Source organism: Laccaria bicolor, genomic scaffold (assembly GCF_000143565.1).
Source record: "Laccaria bicolor S238N-H82 LACBIscaffold_19 genomic scaffold, whole genome shotgun sequence".
Classification (NCBI taxonomy): Eukaryota; Fungi; Basidiomycota; class Agaricomycetes; order Agaricales; family Hydnangiaceae; genus Laccaria; species Laccaria bicolor.
In genome coordinates, this window is record NW_001889890.1 from 597,884 (window position 1) to 618,935 (window position 21,052).

At 49.4% G+C, this 21,052-nt stretch overlaps 8 protein-coding genes across 8 annotated transcripts; 1 reads left to right on the top strand and 7 right to left on the bottom strand.

The window, feature by feature from the left end:
* Positions 1-444: 444 nt before the first annotated feature.
* LACBIDRAFT_294705 (glycoside hydrolase family 61 protein) lies at positions 445-1,782 on the bottom strand. Its single transcript, XM_001883159.1, has 3 exons — positions 1,483-1,782; positions 1,283-1,433; positions 445-1,230 (listed from the first exon to the last, which is right to left on the bottom strand). The coding sequence occupies exons 1-3, from the start codon at positions 1,768-1,770 to the stop codon at positions 671-673; spliced, it is 999 nt and encodes a 332-aa protein (XP_001883194.1). The 5' UTR covers positions 1,771-1,782; the 3' UTR covers positions 445-670.
* Positions 1,783-3,650: 1,868 nt separating this feature from the next.
* LACBIDRAFT_329038 (uncharacterized protein) lies at positions 3,651-7,468 on the top strand (the record flags this gene model as incomplete). The annotated part of the gene is made up of 5 exons (XM_001883039.1): positions 3,651-3,847; positions 4,027-5,206; positions 5,250-5,433; positions 5,570-5,696; positions 5,731-7,468. 5 exons carry the CDS (start codon positions 3,651-3,653, stop codon positions 7,466-7,468), a joined length of 3,426 nt encoding a protein of 1,141 aa, XP_001883074.1.
* A 661-nt stretch (positions 7,469-8,129) lies between these two features.
* LACBIDRAFT_251253 (polyamine transporter) lies at positions 8,130-9,977 on the bottom strand (the record flags this gene model as incomplete). The annotated part of the gene is made up of 7 exons (XM_001883160.1): positions 8,130-8,547; positions 8,599-8,830; positions 8,881-9,188; positions 9,242-9,490; positions 9,537-9,692; positions 9,734-9,775; positions 9,820-9,977. 7 exons carry the CDS (start codon positions 9,975-9,977, stop codon positions 8,130-8,132), a joined length of 1,563 nt encoding a protein of 520 aa, XP_001883195.1.
* A 1,118-nt stretch (positions 9,978-11,095) lies between these two features.
* LACBIDRAFT_329040 (uncharacterized protein) lies at positions 11,096-14,736 on the bottom strand (the record flags this gene model as incomplete). Its single annotated transcript, XM_001883161.1, has 3 exons — positions 11,096-12,818; positions 13,096-13,167; positions 13,313-14,736. 3 exons carry the CDS (start codon positions 14,734-14,736, stop codon positions 11,096-11,098), a joined length of 3,219 nt encoding a protein of 1,072 aa, XP_001883196.1.
* A 1,116-nt stretch (positions 14,737-15,852) lies between these two features.
* On the bottom strand, positions 15,853-17,819 carry LACBIDRAFT_329041 (MFS polyamine transporter; the record flags this gene model as incomplete). The annotated part of the gene is made up of 7 exons (XM_001883162.1): positions 15,853-16,264; positions 16,322-16,553; positions 16,610-16,917; positions 16,975-17,223; positions 17,280-17,366; positions 17,420-17,488; positions 17,545-17,819. The coding sequence occupies 7 exons, from the start codon at positions 17,817-17,819 to the stop codon at positions 15,853-15,855; spliced, it is 1,632 nt and encodes a 543-aa protein (XP_001883197.1).
* Positions 17,820-18,874: 1,055 nt separating this feature from the next.
* Positions 18,875-19,335, bottom strand: LACBIDRAFT_300472 (uncharacterized protein; the record flags this gene model as incomplete). The annotated part of the gene is made up of 4 exons (XM_001883163.1): positions 18,875-18,964; positions 19,015-19,085; positions 19,163-19,237; positions 19,287-19,335. The coding sequence occupies 4 exons, from the start codon at positions 19,333-19,335 to the stop codon at positions 18,875-18,877; spliced, it is 285 nt and encodes a 94-aa protein (XP_001883198.1).
* A 422-nt stretch (positions 19,336-19,757) lies between these two features.
* LACBIDRAFT_300473 (uncharacterized protein) lies at positions 19,758-20,126 on the bottom strand (the record flags this gene model as incomplete). The annotated part of the gene is made up of 1 exon (XM_001883164.1): positions 19,758-20,126. One exon carries the CDS (start codon positions 20,124-20,126, stop codon positions 19,758-19,760), a length of 369 nt encoding a protein of 122 aa, XP_001883199.1.
* Positions 20,127-20,501: 375 nt separating this feature from the next.
* On the bottom strand, positions 20,502-21,015 carry LACBIDRAFT_300474 (uncharacterized protein; the record flags this gene model as incomplete). Its single annotated transcript, XM_001883165.1, has 2 exons — positions 20,502-20,780; positions 20,875-21,015. The coding sequence occupies 2 exons, from the start codon at positions 21,013-21,015 to the stop codon at positions 20,502-20,504; spliced, it is 420 nt and encodes a 139-aa protein (XP_001883200.1).
* Positions 21,016-21,052: the final 37 nt, after the last annotated feature.

Here is a 21,052-nt window from a genome sequence, read left to right on the forward strand (position 1 = left end):
CGATAACCACTACGCTACCGAGTCTTAACAAGACAATTGCAAGAAACAGGAAATGTGGAAGGGAGGTATTGGTCACGGTGTACAGACCGACGTGCAAAAGGAGAAAAAAAAAATTTACTCAGTCCCTGATTCGAACAGGGCTAGTAACGCCGCCAACGGGACGACCGCGATAACCACTACGCTACGGAGTCTTATTAAGCATCGTTGAAACTCGTATAACCTGAGTCACAGCGTGCCCTTAGATATCTCACCAACACAAAAATCGACAAACTGCAAGATGTACTACTGTAGAGCAAGTACTACTTGGCTGAGTCGTTTCTAACACACATACTACACAAAATTACACGTAACGCGATGCAATAAGCACCACTTGGCCACGTTCAAGATCACCCGAAATGGTGTATGATAACAACGCTCGAAACGGAAATGTGGAACCAACACCAAGAATGAGTGACCGAATTTTTATTCCAATAATAGCTATGTGCTATGTATACAACCAATAATATGAATGCAGGCAAGCATCGAGCTTGCGACAGAACAAATACAACATAATCTACAGCGACGAATGAGTGAGTATCGATACAACAAGACGATATCCAAACAGCGAGAGTCATAATCGCGAGCGCGCTCGCGCATGTCATCATGGGGTGTCGTTTGAGTCACAGGCGTTTCAGATACTGCGGCCAAGTGCAAGTCTGCGCATGACCCTGCTGAAGTGTCGGGGGTACATGTCGGTGGTGGTGGCACTAGCCGCCGCCGCGGAGGCCGAGGGAACGACGGACGAAGAGGCAGTCTTGCCCTTCTTAAGTTTGCACGACTTCCCCTTGGAGGAGGTCGTCGACGTCCCAGTGGGTTTGGCACCACCGGTCTTGGTTGCCGACGCCGTTGAAGATGATGCGGTCGTGGTTGCGTTACCAGGAGTAGAAGTGCCACCGTTCACGAATGCAGCGATAGGAGGACCGGGGAAGGTGTATGGTGCACTGGCATCGAACACCTGGGGATCAAAGATGCCAGGGTCATTGTCGCTGTACGCCCCGGGCAAACTGACCAACTCCGAAACATCGGGAACTCCAGTGCCCGAACCGCCGACTGTGAGCTGCCCACAGGCGGGGTAGAACTCCGCGCCGCCGAGGGATGTGGCGAGATGGAGAGCGATGATTTCGTGGCGGATCATGTAGTTTCCTGGTGCGAGGTTGGATGGGAGTTTTACGCTTGCGAGGGAGCCGGTCACTGGTGTGCATAAATAAGCGGGGATCACGAGCGTAATGCGGGAGAGACTTACTAAGACTTTGTTGAACCCAATCCGCTGAGCCAGGAGCACGACCTACTTGGTCGATCTTGAACCATTTGGCGGTCTGTGGGTCAAACTTGTCACAGGTCGTTGACCCGCAAGATGCTAGGTATGTGAGCATTGGGCCGGTATTGTGAGGCCACTAAGGGATGGTCAGCGATTTTTATTGAACAGAACGTAAAGGTGCGTACGTTGCTGCCATCAGCACCTTTCCAATCAAAGCCAAACTGGTCACCGGGGTTCGCGTTGGCAACGAGGGTCGCGGGTTGGGCGTTAGGCCCACAGTTGAGTGCTGCATTGCTCGCACCCTTGTTAGGGTTTGGAGTGGAAACTTGGCGGATAATACTGGAGATGGGTGTGCCCCCGTTGACACCGTTTCCCAAGAACGATTTGCCGTTGATCGTTATTTGGTGAAGAATGCCATGAGCATAAGTGGATGCGGCGAAGATAAGGGGAATGAGGGTGCTAGTGGTCTTCATCTTGTGTATTGTGTGTAGGATCTAGGATGCGTGTCGTTGGCTGAGCATAAATTTGGAAAGTAGGGAAGAAGTGTGTCGCGCAGCGAAGACTAATTGGAAGCGTCAAGCTCAGAAACTGGAGAATAGAAAAAAGAAAGTGAGGAAAATGGGATAGAGAATGATAGCAACTTACCAGACTCCTTTATAGTATTCGAAGGGTGGCCCGCCTTTTTATTGTTCCTCCAGGCGGACGCAAGGCACGAATGAAAAATGTGGCTATCTTTGACAGGAAGGCCACAGCCACAGTCACAACAATCCAGCTTCTTGCCATTGTCCCGCCAAATATAAGCCAAATATTGGGCTCACAACCGACAAAACCCCCATTATTCCTCCGGTCGTTATTCTGTCTCAGCAAAACACAAAGGAATTTGTTTGGGGCACTTTCTTTGCCACTGTTCATCGGCCACTCTAGGCCACTCCGCGTTGTTCCCTGCATCGAACATGAGGTGCCTGGCCATGTTCATCTTTCCTTGGTTTTTCCCCGGTTCTTGCCCATTGGCAAACCCCCGCAAATCAAGACTGAGCATCTGACTCTCCCAAAATACATCGCCATGATCAAAACCTAGTTTTGAACAACGACCTATACACGTGTCCTTGACGTTGTCGGGAGAGTTATGTGGCACGATGACTACCGATAACTCCAGATAACTCCCTATCAGCTGATGGATGATTGTCAATATTTTGAATCGCCACAACTTCCGCGACGACTCGATTTTTGGATAACACTTGGGACAATTCGTCAAGTTGGACGACATTCGTCGCGTTTACTTTTCTCGATTGCTCAAGGTCGATTCTTTCATGTTTTCATGTTGACCTCATACGATTGATCATCGCTTGATTCCGCTCATTCCTATTTTTAGGTTCATATATTCACCTCCAGACAAAGGTTTATTTATATCCCACCGCATTCGTTACGCCTCGCCACTGACTCACACCCTTTCCTCCGACCTCAGGCCTCAGGCGCAACCGTGCCCCGCATTATGATCCAACTTTAGACAAAAATCTATTTCTGCATAGATTCATTTGCGATCGGACCACGCGCTTTGTGCAAGCATGCCTCTGCTTCGATGCGTCTTTTATTTTCGGACTACAAGGCAAGAGTTTTGATATGAAGCCAAGCTCTTTCGATTTGATTACTGTGTTTTGTCCAGGTGCGTCGAGACCTTGCTTAAATTTATCCTCCGCGAGTTCTCCCGGTCAGCCACTTCAAAGTGTTCTTCAGAAATTTCGGCAAGGCGCGCGCAATAAAAAATGCGCCCCCCTCAGCGTATGCCGACGGAGATACTCGTAGGGTGGGCCACTTCTGCATCGCTGCCTTGGTAACGGCGACGATGTTATCAACGCGTGGATTCCCGCGAAGATCGTCAGGAAGATAGTTATGTCTCGTCGCCGCAGGAGTTAAGAATGCATTGACACCGGAACACTGTCGCTCAATCAGAGCGGCCGAGTCAATAGATCGGAATAAGCACGCACGTCGAACAAGCCTTGGTGGGCCCCGGCCCGCCCAGCGCGACTTGAAGTAAGTACCAATCTATTACACAAAGCCACAAACTAAAATATGAAATGGCGTGTTGGAGGTTGCCCAATGATCTGCTGGTTGGTTGGGATATTGCATCGGGGCAAATGAAGCCGAGTCCCAACATGCCCAATTGTAAAGTTAGCGCTCGCTGAGATTCACTCGGAGTTCAAATCCTCCTCTATAACTATCTGAGGCGCCATCGATATCGCCGTCATCTTGTGCCCAACACGTACTCCTACTGAGGTCAGAAATTTGAGTCATTGAACGAGTAATCAAGGCTGACGTTCATCGTGACTTTGCTAAAGTTGCAACGCTACTTCAGATGTCCAGCAACGAACACCAGTGTCTACAACCATTCGAGCTCCGAGTCATTGAACGACCTTCAGACGAAACATTACGTGCAATCCTTAGATCTACTCCCTTCGTTCCGTACGGAGCTGAAGCTGAAGCGATACAAGATGACATCGCTGATGCGGAGTCAGAATTGGAGAGGCTGCAAGACTACATCGTTGACGCGAAGTCAGAATTAGAGAGGCTGCAGGGGGAAATCACTCTTGCCATGGAGAGGGTGAGGCAGTTGAAAAGTCAACGCCTGCCCTTTCTTGAATCTTATATCAAGCTGCGAGAAGCAATCTTTGCCCCTATTCGCCAGCTTCCGACTGAGATTTTGCTAGAGATTTCTTGATTGATTCACCCAGTGTTTCTATCACGGCAACTGCAGGTTTTCCATGGAAGCTTGGCTACGTCTGCGGCTGCTGGAGAGACATTGTGTTGTCCTCTCCAAAATTGTGGTCATGCATCGACCTCGGCTTTCCCGATAAGCAAATATCCAATCGCAGGGGACTGCAAGCGTGCAATCTCCTCAAGCTTTGCCTTGCCCGCTCTGGACAACACCCATTGTCGATTCGTCTATGGGCTCACAAACCCAATGTAGAAATCAGCAGGGATATCGTAAAGATTGCTTTGCAAGTTCAAAACCGTTGGAAAAATTTGCGTTTTGGTGGGAACTGGGAAGAAATTAACGACTCACATGCGCTCCTTCCCCCCACACTGAACCTTCCCCTGCTACAAAGCCTCGAATTTGACCCCCCACTTCATTTCAGACTCTCAATAGTCTCACCCAGCCTGGAGTCTTTAGATTTAAGATCAACTTCCAATTTATCCGTTCGGACTCTGACTCAAGAATGGCCACGAATCACGCATCTTACACTATCTCTCGATATCGACCCAGACGATTTCGCCAGTACCCTCCTCCAGTTGCCAGAGCTATTAGAACTCAACATCATTTCCTTGCATCCGAGTCGAAGCAGCCCCTCTACTCCTGTCCATCTTGACCGTCTCCTGATTCTGAAAACTGCCCTCGAAAATCCCATCATCGGCAACCTCACCACTCCCAATCTTCGGACACTCCTGGTTCGCGGCGAACTTCGTACGCCCTCGGAGAGTCTTTCAGGCGGCCAAATCATTGCCAATCTCGTGCAACGCTCCCACTGTTCTATTTTTCGCCTTACTCTGCGTCGGGATTTTTCAGTCCGAGCCTTTCTTCAAATTGTGGGCGTCACTCCGAATGTCGAGCATCTTGATTTGCTCCGATACACACGGGGGAACACACTCTGGGAACATCTGATGCACGAGGGGGATCTCACCCTTCTTCCCCGCCTTCGTGCCTTGAATCTCGGCGTGGTTTCTTCGTCAGAATGTAGAGATTTGGTTCACGTTGTGAAGTCAAGAGCAGCCACGCCATCAAGTTCGGAGGGACATGGTTCTTCACCAGGAAGGCTGAGAAATCTCAGCCTTCGACTTCCTCGAGTACAAAAGAACAAAGACCGCCTAGAGATTCAATATCTTGATCAGCTTCAAGGATTTGGTGGTCTCAATGTTGACTTTGATTGCGCACCCTGTCTTGCCATTTGAATGCCAGTGTGGTGTCCTGGCCACGGCCTATCACATTTTGGTCTGGTCGGCTCGACCGCCTTCCAGAACAATCGTCCGTCTATCCCTATTTGTCTCGACTGCCTCCTGTTTTAAGATTGCACTTCAAGGAAGCCACATCATCGGAAATTATATCCCCAATCTTTGTGGTCAAGGTGACTCAACCGCCACTAGTGTGTACTACAATATCACAAACATATCGGAATGCTCCTAAAAAGATAAAGTGTCGACTTCCTCAAGACATTCTAATTGGTAATATCAGTGGTCATCGGGGCAACTGCCAAATGTGCTTGACTGTACTAAAATTAGCGCTCGCTGAGATTCACTCGGAGTTCAAATCCCTCTTTCACGAATCACGATTACGCCTCGGTGAGGCGCCATCGATATCGCCATCATCAAGTTCAGTGATTTGTGCCCAACACGTACTCCTACTTCGGTCAGAAATCTTGCAGTATTGACCGAGTTTCAAGGCTAACATTCCTCATGACTCTATCTGCAACGGTATTCCTTCAGATGTCCGGCCACGAACATCGTCTGCAACCATTCAAGCTTATTGAACGACATTCAGAAGAAACATTACGTGCTATCCTTAGATCTACCCCCTTCGTCCCATACGGCGCTGACGCTGCAGCGATACAAGATGACGTCGCTGACGCGAACTCAGAATTGATGAGGCTGCAGGATGAAATTGCTCTTGCTATGGCGAGGGCGAGGCAGCTGAAAAGTGAACGTCGGCTCATCCTGCTTTCTACTCCCGTCGTTCCGTACGGAGCTGAAGCTGAAGCAATACAAGATGACATCGCTGATGCGAAGTCAAGACTGGAGAGGCTGCAGGGGGAAATCAGTCTTGCCACCGCGATAGTGGAGCAGCTGAAATGGGATCGCCGTCGGCCCATTCGATCTTATATCAAGCTGAGAGAAGCAATCTTTGCCCCTATTCGCCAGCTTCCGACTGAGATTTTGTTAGAGATTTTCTTGATTGCTTCACCCAGTACGGTTTCTATCACGGCAACCGCGGGTTTTCCATGGAAACTTGGCCACGTCTGCGGACGCTGGAGAGACGTTGTGTTGTCCGCTCCAAAGTTGTGGTCCTGCGTCGACCTCGGCTTTCCCGATAAGAAAATATCCAATCGCAGGGGTGTGAAAGCGTGCAATGTCCTCAGGCTTTGCCTCGCCCGCTCTGGACAACATCCATTGTCGATTCGTTTATGCGCTCACAAGCAAAATGAAAAAATCAGCAAGAATATCGTAAAGATTGCTTTGCAAGCTCAAAACCGTTGGAAAAATTTGCGGTATATCAGTGGGAACTGGGATCAAATTCCTAGCTCAGATACACTCCTTCCCCCCACCCTGAACCTTCCCATGCTGCAACATCTCGAGTTTGACCCCCAGCGTCACGGCAGACTCTCAATAGTCTCACCCAACTTGGAGTCGTTAAAATTAACATCATCTTCCGATTTATCCGTTCGGACTCTGACTCAAGCATGGCCACGAATCACGCATCTTACACTATCTCTCCGCATGAACCCAGACGATTTCGCCAGTACCCTCCTCCAGTTGCCAGAGCTATCAGAACTTGATATCCTTGGTGTATATAGATGCGACAGCCCCTCTATTCCTGTTCATCTTGACCGTCTCCTGATTCTAAGAACTGCCCTCGAAAATCCCATCATCGGCAATTTGACCACTCCCAATCTTCGGACACTTATGGTTTCAAGCTATGGCGAATTAACGTCCTCCGAGGAGAGTCCTCCAGGTGGCCGAATCATTGCCGATCTTGTGCAACGCTCGCACTGTTCTATCTTTCGCCTTAGTATTCTGTCGTCTTGGAATCTTTCAACCCGAGACCTTCTTGGCATTGTGGGCGTCACTCCGAATGTTGAGCATCTTGATTTGCTCATCAGCCAAAGGAAAGAAATCTGGGAACAGCTGATGTACAAGGAGGATCTCACCCTTCTTCCCCGCCTTCATACCTTGAATCTCGACATAGTTTTTCCGTATGAATGTCGAGATGTGGTCCACATGGTCAAGTCCAGAGCAGCTCCGCCATCAAATTTGGAGGGACATGGTTCTTCGCCGGGAAGGCTGAGATTTCTCAGCCTTAAACGGCTTCCTGTAAAAAAGAGCAAAGCGCGCCGGGAGTTACAATATCTTGATCAGCTTCAAGGATTTGGAGGTCTCAAGGTTCAATTTGATGTTGCCACTTGAATGTGGAGATATTTGCGGCCAGGGCTTACCATCACGCATATCTTTCTTGGTTGGTCTACTATCAGCAGATTTCGACCGCCTTCCAAAACAATCAACCGTCTATCCCTACTCATCTCGACCGTCTCCTGTTTTGAAAGGTTGCGCTTGGAAGCCACGTCATCGGAAATTCATCCCCAATCTTTGATGCCCAAGCCAGCAGTCAAAAGCCAGTGTGTTGCCGAGCTTCGATAACGCTCACGCTGCACCACCTCAAACAAAAACCTTCTTGGAACTATGGCCGTCAATCTGGATGAAGAGCACCTTGATCTCTTCGTTTCTCGAAGATCGACAGTGTGGGAACACCCAGTGATGTCCTCACCTTGTTTCCTCGCCTTCACACCTTGAATTTAGACAGTATTTCTGGCAGAGTGTAGAGATGTGGGCTACGATCGGACACGATGGTGGACGACGTGCAACACTGTCAATCAATCATATCATTTCAAAAATTATCTATATATTACGAATAGTAAATGTATCGTATCCAGAGCTCTAAACTTGTCCAATCTATTGGGAATCAAAAGGAGAATGAAAAGAGTGAAAAAGAAAAAAACACCTAAACCAAGGTGCCCCTGATGAAATGCAAAAACCCAATGAAAGCTTTGGGATAGACATAACTCAACCCTCAAATCTGCCCCTTTTCACTAACCCCGACATCCTCATCCCGAATCCTCCGATTCTTGGACGCCCTCTTTGAGCCCATTCGGATCCTCTCTCCATACTTATAAAACACAAACGGTATAGGTGCAATCGCCAACGCAAGAAGCGCTAACAATAGCCCCGCGTACTGGAAGCCCATGTTGTGGAACATTGGGTTGACGAATAGAGGGACCATGGCGCCGATCTCTGACCGCATGAAGGTCTTGGCCGCCATGGCCGTTGCGGCGCAGTTTGAGTAAGAGTCGATGATGTACGAGTTGGCTGAGACGTAGAGGAGAATCATGGCGAACCCAAAGACGACGCCTGAGACGATGGGACCCATCCAGTGGACGTGGCGGTATGCGCCGGTGAAGGCGAAGATGAAGAGGGCCGTTGGCATGATACTAGGAAGTTGTGAATGAGATGACGTTCCAGAAGGTGACGAGTCAACGTACAATGCACCTGCCATCATCGGAAACAGGCGAGCTTCAGGGTATGAGCCGTTTCTTGTTGCGTTTTTGTAAAGTTTTTCTTGCACGGGAACTAGAGCCAAAGCACCAAGGATACCCAGCATGATGCTGACGAAGGTGATCCCGGTCATGCCGTCGCTGAAGCCTCGAATCTCGCTGAAGGCGATGGGGAAGGCAAAGAAAAGGAGGTAGAGGAGGCTGTATACAAAAGAGAGGTCTGTGTGGTGATCAGTATAAATCCCAGAGAAAGAAGTTTGCAATGCTAACAGATGGACATAAAGATCACGATGGGCTCCGTCAGGATCATAATAAACGGCCGAATCAGAGCAATCTTGAGTGTCTCAGAGAAAGGGAGTTTTTCCAGCTCTTCGAGGGTCCGGTACTTATCATCACCCGTTTCTTTCCTTAGCTTCTCAGCTTTCTTGCGCAGGATGACGGGGGCGAGAGTCTCGGGGATGAAAAACGTAAAGATGAAACAGACGCCGATGAAGATGAATAGGACCCAGTAGATCCATCGCCAGCCGGCACGCATGCCAATCCAACCCCCAATCATTGGGCCGATACAGGGACCCATGCTGATACGACAAAATTAGCATGGAAAAGATTAAAAAAACCATGTAGGACATACAAGAGGGTTCCAGAAAAGAGAGCCATGGGAGCCCCACGATTTTCAACAGCCCAAACGTCGGCGATGGTGCCGCCTACGTTGCATATGGGTGCTGATGCGCAGAGCCCGGCAATCATACGTGCGACAACGAGGGTAGCACCGTTCTTCGCCAGCGCGCTTGGTAACGTGAAGATGAAGTAGAGGAAGATGCTGATGCAGTAGATGGGACGACGGCCAAAGACTTCCGATAGTGGTGCAAGGAAGAGAGGTCTGAAAAGAGTCAAAAGAGGGCAAGTGATAAGAGAAAGACACATACCCAAGCCCGAAGCCCATAACAAAGCAGGTAACCGTGAGGTTCGTAATTGTTTGTTGGATATGGAGCGTTTTTGTAGGACCGACCATATCGCCGGTGACGATGGAGCTCCCAACGGCGACAGCGAGACAGAGAAAAGAGGTCGCAACGGTGATAAACCTAGAGAACGATTAGTCAAAACCGTCGAATGAAAAGATAACGAGCGTACCACTTGCGCGCCAAACTCATCTCTCGGGGATCTTCTCTAGTCCCTTTGTCAAATCCGACGATGTGGTAGCCCTCATACTCCTTTAGCTTGACGTCATGACAATGAGCGACAGCCGTATCAGGCGAGGATTGCCGCGTTGGAGGTCCTTCGCTATGAAGGATCCGAAAGTCGTCCTCCTGCGCGCTCAAGAGCGCTGGGGGTGAAATAAACTCGGCTTCTATGGGCTCAGATGGCATGGTGGAATGAATTTCCAATTTCAACCATGATTTCGAAGGCTTTATAGGCACGTCGCCATGAAACCGGCATTCTGACGGCAGAGAGTCAAGCTCGAGCGGCCCATGGATTTGCCACTGTGATAAAATGGGTTGAACTTGAGTTCCTCTCGCAATGAAACGCCGTTTTCTGACCTTGTTCCATTAAAAACTATTGCGTCAAACCCAGACAGCCAGCTACGGATACTGGAGTTCGCTCCTGTCGCGCCTGTGGGTCGTCGATGGCGTTGTACTCGTTCAAACGTTCAAGGCTTGAACGAGTTGAACTTCAAGGTGACCCAATCGAACCCGTAGCAATTCCTGGCTTCTCAGACGACCATAAACGAGCGGACATTGTGGAAGAGACAGAGAGAGCCGTCCTCAAGATTATGGAACGGCAGTACTAGTTTCACCAAGGAGAGGGTCATAGTCATAGCAAGAATTTAGTGACAAAATAATGTCACATCGTTGGCCCATTGATCTAGTCTCCGGGCCGTCAATAACCGTAGCGTCCAACTTTGGTCCAACTTGCCGCGAATCTGCCACTTGGTGCCAAAGGGGTCCCGGGAATGCATGCCGTGTTGCTTGGTACGGCCAAGCAATTGCGGGAGAATATGAAGCATAAGACGTCTCAGTCAATCATATCATAATTTTTACTTGGATCACCATCGCTCCGATCAAAGCAAAAGCAAGTTCTTCGTCAACACATTGCTGCAAGGATTTTTGTTTCCGGTCAGTTTCAACTTTCACTTGAAGCGTCTCTCTCCTTCCAATTAATGCATGCGCAATAGCTCGTGTTGAAACGAACAGTTGAAACGAATTGCAAAAGTCCGAGTTGCCACGATCATTACGGTAGTCATCATCATCTCAAGCAGTGGGCTAGAAAAAACCTGCAAAAAGGTATAACGGTTTAACGGTTGTGATTGTATTGAAATTGTTTTTACAACAACGGTCGAGATTTTTTTGGCATCGGTTATGATGGTGTTCGTGAACTCGACAAATAATCGTCACGTACGAGTACAGGCCGCCAATATTCGACCCACTCCAGCGAAAGTTGCTACAACCAAGTACTGGCTAGTACTCAGGTGGCCCAAGCGAGGACCTCAATCAAAACATGCATGACAACTTCCGGAGCGAATGGCACCTCCGTCAATCAAATCCTCATGCCAGTGCTGAATATCGTTGGTAAAAGGCATAACATGTATAGGATCTGCTCCTTCTGGACAATCGCCCACGTGAAGGTCAAGTCCTTCGTCAACACAAGGCTGTAATGATTTTCGGATAATATCCAGGTAAGTTTCAGCCTCGCCCATTCCGTTGAAATCCAAGATAGCTTGCTGTAAACGGACCGTTTTTCTGAAGTTGTATGGTGCCTGTGATTGCAAAAGAATCCACCACCGCGCTTTGATCAGATCTATAAACAGAGGTGGAAATTCGTCGGGCTGCATGTAGTTCCAGATTTTGCAATGAATTTCAAGATTTTCGAGGTTCGGAAGGAGTGATGGACTAGCGGTGGGCAAAAGTTTGGCAAAGAGGACATCATAGGGCGTTTGTATCGATAACTGTAATGAAGATAAGACTGGTGTAGCTTCGAATAATCTGCAAAGGTCTTCTATATGAGTTGGAGATATGTTGAATGACCCAATCAGCGCGAATTCCCGAAGGAAATGCAGCTGGGAGTAATCGCTGAGACCTGACCAAGTGCAGGCATCACTCGACAGAATTCGGAGAGTCCTTAGGGCTGGGAGGGCAAGACCGCTGAATGGGAATTCAGAATCGTCAGGAAACTGGTCATGCATGATATTCAAGATGCTGAGATAAGGAAGTAGGACCGGCTCCGTAGTAAGGAGAATATCATAGTAAGACCACCAGCCGGCAATGCCAAAAGACGCGACCCTCAGATTGACGCAGTAGCTTATCACGCGATACCATAGGTCAATCGACAGTTGGTGTCCAGCGTATAAATGTGTGAGCTGGCTCCAAGGGAAGAGAGTGGAGGAGATCCGTTGAGAAATGACGTCGATCAACACAACTCGGCGAAGCATTGAGGCTCCGGGCAAGAGTATAAGGTGGCTTTGGTCCACCGTGGTGTCGAGGGTGCTATAGGTGCGCACTGCAAGCGACTCCAAGCGCTCAAATCCGTCTGCTTGTTTAAACGAGGGAAATAGATCGGAGGATATGGGTATCGATATGTCGAGGTTACACATTGACGACAAGGGTTCCTGTGAAAGCGTTTCCTCCAGGCTGACGCTGGCCCCGGCTGCTGGGATGTATCGACAAGTTAGCAACACTAGTCGCAGCAAGACAGGAAGGTCTCTTGCCCTCCCAACCCACACTTTCATCTTTTCAACCAAATCCACAGGAATGGACAGTCCATAGGGATCCGGGATCCGGAATTCAAGCTCTTTCCACAAATGGGGCGTATTTATCGCTGCGTTTCTCCAGGAAGAGCAGACGCGACACAATAACAGCGGCGCTTCACGCTTGCAGAGGGATCGCGCCCGGTGCTTCGTCATCACGGGGGGCAGACAGAACGTAAATATCTCCCCAAGAATCTCAAGGGGAAGTCGTCGGATAGGCGCCCCAATCTGCCTGCAAATCCTTATCCTTCTGATCTCCGTGGTCTTCCTTAGCCGCAGGTCTGCGCGGATGTGATTCGGCCACGGTCGCTCGATTTCCAGCTCTATAGCCAGCTGTTTCTCAATACAAGCGAGGTTCTTGGTACATTCTTCGATGTAGGACGCTATTCTGTTGAGGTCCACGTCCGAAAGACCGTAACTGGACCTGGCGTACTCGTGAATGTCGGCTGGGAGGTCAACCTGTAGCCTAAATTGAGCTCAATAATAGTGGAAATGGGTGGTTATACGTACATCTGCAAGGTAGTGTGACTGTTTCATGGAGAACGATGTTCAACTTGTGTTTACGGACTTGTGGTTGACGTTGCTAACACTTGCAATCGCAATCCTAATTTCCGTCAGAACGAAGATGTATAGATGAGATGAAAACACACGCCCTTTAGGCCTGTTGAGGAGTCGCCGGTTCCGTAAGTTCGAATTATAAATACATACTTACATCACGAATCAGCCTGAGCTTGAATGATCACATCAGGGCCGTATCATCGATCATTCGTGTACCGATCAGGTCTTGATGGTCTTGACTCTCTTGAGGGGAAGCCCTGTAGGATTATCAACTAGTACTATTAGTGAACCTTTCAAAATTATCGTCACAATGTAGGTTCTCTAAGAGTTTTTTAAATGTACAGGCCGCCAATATTCGACCTTGATTCGACCTACTCCAGCGAAAGTTCTGGCTAGTAGTACTCAGGTAGCTCAAAACATGTTTCACATCCTCCGAAGTGAATGGCACCTCCGTCAATCAAATCCTCATGCCAGTGGTGAGTATCGTTGGAAAAAGGCATGACATGTATGGGGTCTTCTCCAACGTCTAGATCATCGCCCAAGTGAAGGTTGAGTCCTTCGTCAACACAAGGCTGTAACGATTTTCGGATAATAGCCAGGTAAGTTTCAGCCTCGCCCATTCCTTTGAAATCCAAGACAGCTTGCTGTAAACGGACAGTTTTTCTGGAGTCGTACGCAGGAATCCACCACCGTGCCTTAATTAGATCTACAAACAGAGGTGGAAAGTCTTCGGGCTGCCCGTATCTCCAGATCCCAGTGCAATGAATTTCAAGATTTTCGAGATTTGGAAGAAGTGATGGTTTAGCGGTGGGCAAAAGATTGGCAAAGAGGACATCATAGGGTGTTTGTATCGATAGCTGTAATGATGACAAGAACGGTGTAGCTTCGAATAATCTGCAAAGGTCTTGTAAATGAGTTGATGGAAGGTCGAATGACCTAATAAGCGCAAATTCTCGAAGGAAGTGCAGCTGGGAGTAATCGCTGAGACCTGACCAGGCCTGAGTGAAGAGGTCATTCGCCACAAATCGGAGAGTGCTCAGGGCTGGAAGGGCAAGACCGCTGAATGGGAATTCAGACTCGTCAGAAGTCAGGGTTCTACACTGGTCATGCATGATATTCAAGATGCTGAGATGAGGAAGCAGGATTGACTTCCCAGTAGGGCGAAAATTGTAGTCAGACCACCAGCCGACAATGCCAAAAGACGCGACCCTCAGATTGACACAGTAGCTCATCACGCGATACCACAGTTCAACGGACACTTGGTGTCCAGCGTATAAATGTGTGAGCTGGCTCCAAGGGAAGAGAGTGGAGGAGATCCGTTGAGAAATGACGTTGAGCAACACAGCTCGGCGAAGCATTGTGGCTCCGGGCAAGAGCATTAGGTGACTTTGATCGGCCGTGGGGTCGATGTTGTTCTGAGAACGCACGACAAGCGACTCCAAGCGCTTGAATCCGTCTGCTCGTTCAAACGAGGGATATAGATTGGCGGAGGTGGGTATCGATATGTCGAGGTTACACACCGACGATAAGGGTTCCTGTGAAAGCGTTTCCTCCAAGCTGAAGTAGGCCTCGGCTGCTGGGATATATCGCTTTCGCAACACCAGTCGCAGCAAGACAGGAAGGTCTCTTGCCCTCCCAACCCATACTTTCATCTTTTCAACCAAATCCACAGAAATGGACAGCCCCAAGGGATCCGGGATCCGGAATTCAAGCTGTTTCCATAAATGAGGGGTATTAATCGCTGCATTTCTCCAGGTGGAGCAGACACGGGACAATAACAGCGGTGCTTCACTCCTGCGGAGAGATCGCGTCTTGTGCTTCGTCATTATGGGGGGCAGACAGAGCGTAAATATCTCCCCGAGAATCTCAAGGGGAAGTTGTCGGATAGGCGCCCCCAATTTGCCGACAGATCCTTATCCTTCTGATCTCCGTGGCCTTTCTGAGCCGCAGGTCTGCGCGGATGTGGTTCGGCCACGGTCGCTCGATTTCCAGCTCTATAGCCAGCTGTTGCTCGATAGAAGCGAGGTTCTTGGTGCATTCCTTGATGTAGGACGTTATTCTGTTAAGGTCCACGTCTGAAAGGCCGTAGCTCGACCCGGCGTACTCGAGAATATCGGCTGGGAGGTCAACCTGTAAAGTGCCGGAATTGAGCTCAATAATTGTGGAAATGGGTGGTTATGCGTACATCTGCAATTGAGTGCTTCATGGAGTGATGTTTTTGAACTCTCAGGCCGCGTGGTTGTGGTTGACGTGGCTAAGACTTGCAATCGAAAACCCAACTTCCGTCAGAACGAAGATGTATCGATGAGATGAAAGACATACACCTTTAAGGAGACCTGTCAAGGGTCCACCGCCGGTTCCGTAACTTGTAAGTGTTCATCAGCACATCATGAATCAGCTTGACAGTGCATCATTCGTGATTCAAGGTGTGTCCAAGCTGTACATGTGTGTCCGAGGGTGTCCAAGGTGTGTCCATCGGGTCTTGAGCGAAGGAACTCTCAATTCCAAGCTCTAATTTGGCACTGGTCACTGTGATCAGTCGAAGCCATGTAGGATTATCAACTAGTGCTATTATGTAAGTAGTGAACCTTCTATAAATTTATCATCACAATGTAGCCTCTCTAATACACTACGCGTCCTCCCAGCACAATACATAGAAGTGATATTAACATTAAGTTGAGTACGAGTCAAAGTTTTGCCACAGGTTTTTGAGGGGGGAATGCAAAGGGTGGCCAGACAAATGAAAGGATGGTTGCGGTCGTAAGGGGGGACCGTGGTATCTACAAGTTGGTTTGAAGAGGAACATGATTTTCGAAAACGAGAGCGATGTGATACGATGGTGGTGAGCGGGGGAAGCGGCCCGCAAGTGAGGTTGACGACAACACGATGACTCATCGTGCGCGGAACGGAAAACGAAAACGAAAAGCTCGGACGCAACTCGCTCAATGTCCAATATCCGCCTTCTCATGATCCCCACTCCCCCGTTGGGCTTTAGACGCCTTCTGACTCCTCGCGCGGATCCTTCCTCCATATATATAAAACACAAACGGGATCGGACCAATAAGGACAGAGAGCATAGCCAAAAGGAAACCAGCCCATTGAAAGCCCATATTATGAAACATGGGCGTGACGAACAACGGCACCATCGCTCCGATCTCGGAGCGCATGAGGGTTTTGGCGGCGATGGCGGAGGCGGCGTAGGATGAGTAGGAGTCGATGATGTAGGAGTTTGCGGAGACGTAGAGGAGGATCATGGCGAACCCGAATATGACGCCCGACATTATGGGGCCCATCCAGTGGACGTGGGCATAGGCACCTGTCCATGCGAAGATGAATAGTGCTATGGGAAGGATTCTGGGGAAAGAGGAGGAATGAGCGGGTTTTTTGTTGATTGAAGGACAGGATACTTACGGTGCACCCAGCATCATGGGGTATAACCGCGCTTCGGGGAAGGAGCCATCCCTTGTCGCGTTGGTGTACACCTTTTCTTGAACGGGCACCATGGCGAGAGCGATGATGATGCCGATCATAATGCTGACGAAAGTGATACCAGTCATACCCAATCCAAAGCCACGAATCTCGGCAAAGGCGATAGGGAACGCGAAGAACAAAAGGTACAGAAGACTGTACACAAACGACAAATCTACACGGCAAGAAATCAGATGAAGTTTCAACAGAGAAGAATCCGGATTGACATACAGATCGACATGAAGATGATGATGGGCTCCGTAAAGATCATAATGAAAGGACGGATAAGTGCGATTTTGATGGTCTGCGCGAAGGGCTTCTTTTCAAGCTCCTCAAGAGTGCGATACTTGTCGTCTCCAGTGTCCTTTCGCAGTTTTGCGGCCTTTCGACGGAGGAGAACGGGTGCCAAAGTTTCGGGCATGAAAAGAGTGAAAATGAAGGAGCAGCCAACGAAGATGAATAGGACCCAGTAAAGCCAGCGCCAACCAGCCCTTTGACCAATCCATCCGCCGATCATGGGTCCGATACAAGGGCCAAGGCTACAGTAGTTCAAAGTTTAACAAGACTCGACAATAGAAACGATGAAGATGACGTACAAAATGGTTCCAGAGAATATGGCCATTGGAGCCCCACGATTTTCAATCTCCCAAACGTCTGCGATGGTTCCGCCGACGTTACACATGGGGGCGGAGGCCGCCAGGCCTGCGATCATGCGGGCGACTACAAGAGTTGCGGCGTTCTTCGCAAGAGCGCTTGGGAGGGTGAAGATGAAGTAGAGGAAAAGACTGATGCAGTAGATAGGCCGACGGCCAAATACCTCTGATAGTGGCGCGAGGAACAGAGGGCTGAGGGGGAAAGGTATCAGCGATGTCAAAGATCGCAGTGAAAGAGCGATACGGACCCAAGACCGAATCCCATGACGAAGCATGTCACTGTGAGATTGGTGATCTCCTGTTGAATGTGAAGATCCCTTGTCGGCCCTGCGATGCTACAATCGCCATTAAAAACAGAACGGCTAGTATCACGAACAAATGAACTCACTCTCCGGTAGCGATGGAACTGCCAATCGCAACAGCGAGACAAAGAAATGAGGTGGCAAGTGTGATAAACCTTTAAATAACCGTCAGTCGCTTGTCTCAAAAAAGAGGTAAGAACGAAAAACGAACCACTTGCGGCCCATTCCCCACTCTCTGGGATTCTCATGCTTCCCTTCCTCAAAGGTAACAATATGGTATCCCTCGTTCTTCCGTTCCTTCTCGAGTGATTTGACGTTCACGATGTCGTCGCCTGTCCCGACATATGTAGCTGTACCATGTGTCGAATGGCGTGATAGTGGAGATGTAAGGGGACCTTCCCGATCTAGCTGGCGGTATTCCTCTTCTTGGTCGGGTGAGAGGGCGGGTGGGTAGACAAACTCGGCTTCGAAGGGCTCAGAAGGCATGGAGAGCTAACGAAGGGTGTCGGAAAGGGAACAGAAGGAAGAAGACAGGTAGAATATGTGGGAAAGGCGTCCATCGTGACCCGCCTTATATTCGTCGTATGTCGGGCAGTGAGTACGATGCGAGCGGTCAACGCGTAAGAGTAAAGCCAAAGTAAAGCACAATCCAAGAAAATTGTTGACAAATTGTGACCACCTCCCGGAGATCCGTAATTACTTCCCACGAGCTTGATCCGTCGCCTCATTCAATCACTCCGGTGAATGGACGCAAACATGGCTTTAATTTCGGCAAACGTTCTAACCATGCACCAGAAAATTGTCCGAAAGCCTTGTCAGAAGCAAAACACGGACGAGCTCAAGCAGTTAATATTTTCGATTTGAGAGGTAACAACAGTTGGAGCGATGGAGCCTAGGGCTTGGCTTGGGCTTGGCAAGCATGCACGCCATGGTAAACTCTGATGTCATCGACAGTCACCCTCACTTTGCAACCAACGGACAGGCCCTCGCATGAACTGACCGAATGTGGCCTAGTCGGCCATTATACACCCTTGGAGGATGAACCTCGCCAATGTTCACAGTCTCGACCTCAATGTTTCGCCGCGGCTAGCACGATATCAACAAGCTTGAGATAGTATCATCATTGTTACGCACTCCCACTTCTTCTCCTCCTTTTGATTTTCTAATCTCCAGCTAGAATGAACACGCATCAGCATTTTCCGAAAACGAGAAATGGCACCACAAGAAAAAGAAATAGAAAAAGAGCAAAAGTATAAGACATGAAGACAAAAAGGCTAGCCTGAGATGATGACAGGGAAACCACAAGGACACCCGAAAGAAACAACGAAACTGCAAAAAGGGAAAAAACCGGAAGAAAATGAACATACCAATCCCCTCCCCTTCCTTGTTCCAAAACTTATCTTGGGAGTTAATCGTTACTCCACAACCTAACTGTCGTCCCATCTTCGGAGACAGTTCGCGTTCATTCCGTGGTTCTCGAATGGATCAGATTCGGCGGAACGGAAATTCGGCTCTCCACAACCTAACCTGGTACCAGAATGCTACTGGACCCGGAGGAGTGGTTGAGTTGACGGTACAGAAGCGGTGCGGACGGTGGAGGGACACTGATTGTCACTGGGGTGTATATATACCTATGCAGTGATTGTTAGCTACGGGCGGAGGAGATGGAGAGGAAACAAACATTAGGACAGAAACGAGGAGAGGCAAAAACGCGAGCCAGTTGGCTCATGTGCTGTTTCAAACGAGATAATTCTGCATTGTGTGTGTAAGAGCCTAGCCAAGGGAAGAATGTCAGAGGATGAAATAGAATACGGTAGAAGAAAACAGACGTGATATCGCGACATGGCTCCCACAAGTGCAACTCCGCGTCCGTGGGTCCCACATCATCAGGCGCCTTATAGAGTCTATTCAAACACTCAGGCTTGAGCTAGCACACAACCGTGCAAGGCTTACAATTGCCAGCATGACAAAGGCTCTCGCATGAGTGGAGTCCACAAGCCATTAACCTATTAAAATAAAATAAGCCCGGAGAGTCGAAAGACGAAAGTGAAAAGACACAAACTTTCCACAAGCAATCCCACAGGGAACCCCCTCCAACGAACACCTCACATTAGCCACAATCTTCTTCCCAAATACACTGTCAAGAACGGACACGGAGGACACGGGAAAGAGTATTCATGACGTGGATGCATCATCCCTGGGTGCCCACACGGTGGAGGCGGCCTTGAACACAAGTAATGGCAGCAAATTTGAGTTCGGCACGCTATTGGCGTTCGAGAGCCGTGCAACCGCAGGAGCCAGCCATCTACCTATCAGATGACCAACATGAGCACAAGTCCAGAATCAATAGAACGAAGATGGACACACACCTGTTCAAACAGGCACCTAAGACAAGGCGGAAACTCATCCCTATGATCCCTCTCTTCACACAGATGGCTCCCACCAAGACATCGCGCAAGCCCCCCAGCTCTTCCACAATCCCAAGCCCATGTCCATCTCCCTTCCCTGCCCAACGCGTTTCTTTCCCTTCTTAACTGAGGCAGAAGCTATAGACACAAGTAGACAACACACTCTGCGACATTGATGTATACCACAAGTGCAGAGAACCATGCATGGGCGATCACAGAGGATCTCGCTCTCTTCTGCTGGGTGGTCACTGGGACTGCTGTTCTGGATTTCGTAGCAAGGAAGACTGTGCACCGTTCCCCCACACCTGCACGGACGCGTGATCTCGATTGTGCATGGTGGGGAGGTCCCAGTGTGGCATTTCGCTTGGCATGGATGAGAACGCATCGTGTGGGGTTTCGAACAAGTGGGAATGGGATCTGAGCGGAATGTATGTGCGGCGAATGTCTCTCAGCGGAGGGAGACAGTGCGATGGTGCTCTTCCCACAAGGACAGTGGGTGAAAGAGATAGGGAGGGGGGGCATTCGGATGGTTGAAGAGAAGGACGGTGGCATCGTTTGTCGCATTTGTGGATGCCGCAGTCGAAAACCCTGGCACAGACATCACACCCAAACACAGACATCACACCCAAACCCCCCAATCTGCGGACTCTCCCCTTGCATGAAACAACGAACTGGCTCGCCCACACCACACTTTTTTCTCCTCCTTCCTACGCCAGCATCGAACGGATTCGCGCACCTAACGTGGAGCACAGTCGTCGTGTCAAAACGCCGCGCAAGTGTGCTTACCACACCCCAACGTCCGTCCACAGACATTCCCGCCAGTAAGATCCCGTTTCGCTTTGCCCTTTCCTTTCCCATCGGTCCCATAACGGAATGAGAGGATCTTGCGTGGGGAGTAGCATTCCAGCCGCGTTGTGGCTTGGCATGGGGGACAAGGTCCAGGGTGGCATTGTAACGGGCATGCGTGCCCACACCTACTCTCACGAATGCGAGAACACGAACCACCGCATGAACGGGGTTCGTCGAGTTGCAGAAACACCTTGAACCATTTAATTAGTTTTGTGAAATGCGTGAAATATGAATTTAAATGTACCAATATCCTGTTGACACCGTTTCTCGTCTAGATTGATAGCTTGGACACCGCCAATCGCCGTTCCGTTCTTCTCCATGAGCAGGTCTTGTATTTGTCGGCTGGTCGCGTTTCGGTCCTCGAGTAAGCTTGCCACTAAATTTGGCGGTGGTGGTTGTCCTGGATTGATTGGCTGTCCGGTCATTCTGATGCAAGGTTCCAATTTGAGAGGAAGTTGCATC

What these genes read in the sequence shown, in the direction of transcription:
- LACBIDRAFT_294705 (XM_001883159.1), bottom strand. Translation starts at nt 1,770, where the DNA reads ATGAAGACCACTAGCACCCTCATTCCCCTTATCTTCGCCGCATCCACT. An exon ending in AAGGTGCTGATGGCAGCAAC is followed by an intron (nt 1,434 to 1,482) that starts GTACGCACCTTT and finishes ACCATCCCTTAG; the next exon opens with TGGCCTCACAATACCGGCCC. An exon ending in TTGGGTTCAACAAAGTCTTA is followed by an intron (nt 1,231 to 1,282) that starts GTAAGTCTCTCC and finishes TATGCACACCAG; the next exon opens with TGACCGGCTCCCTCGCAAGC.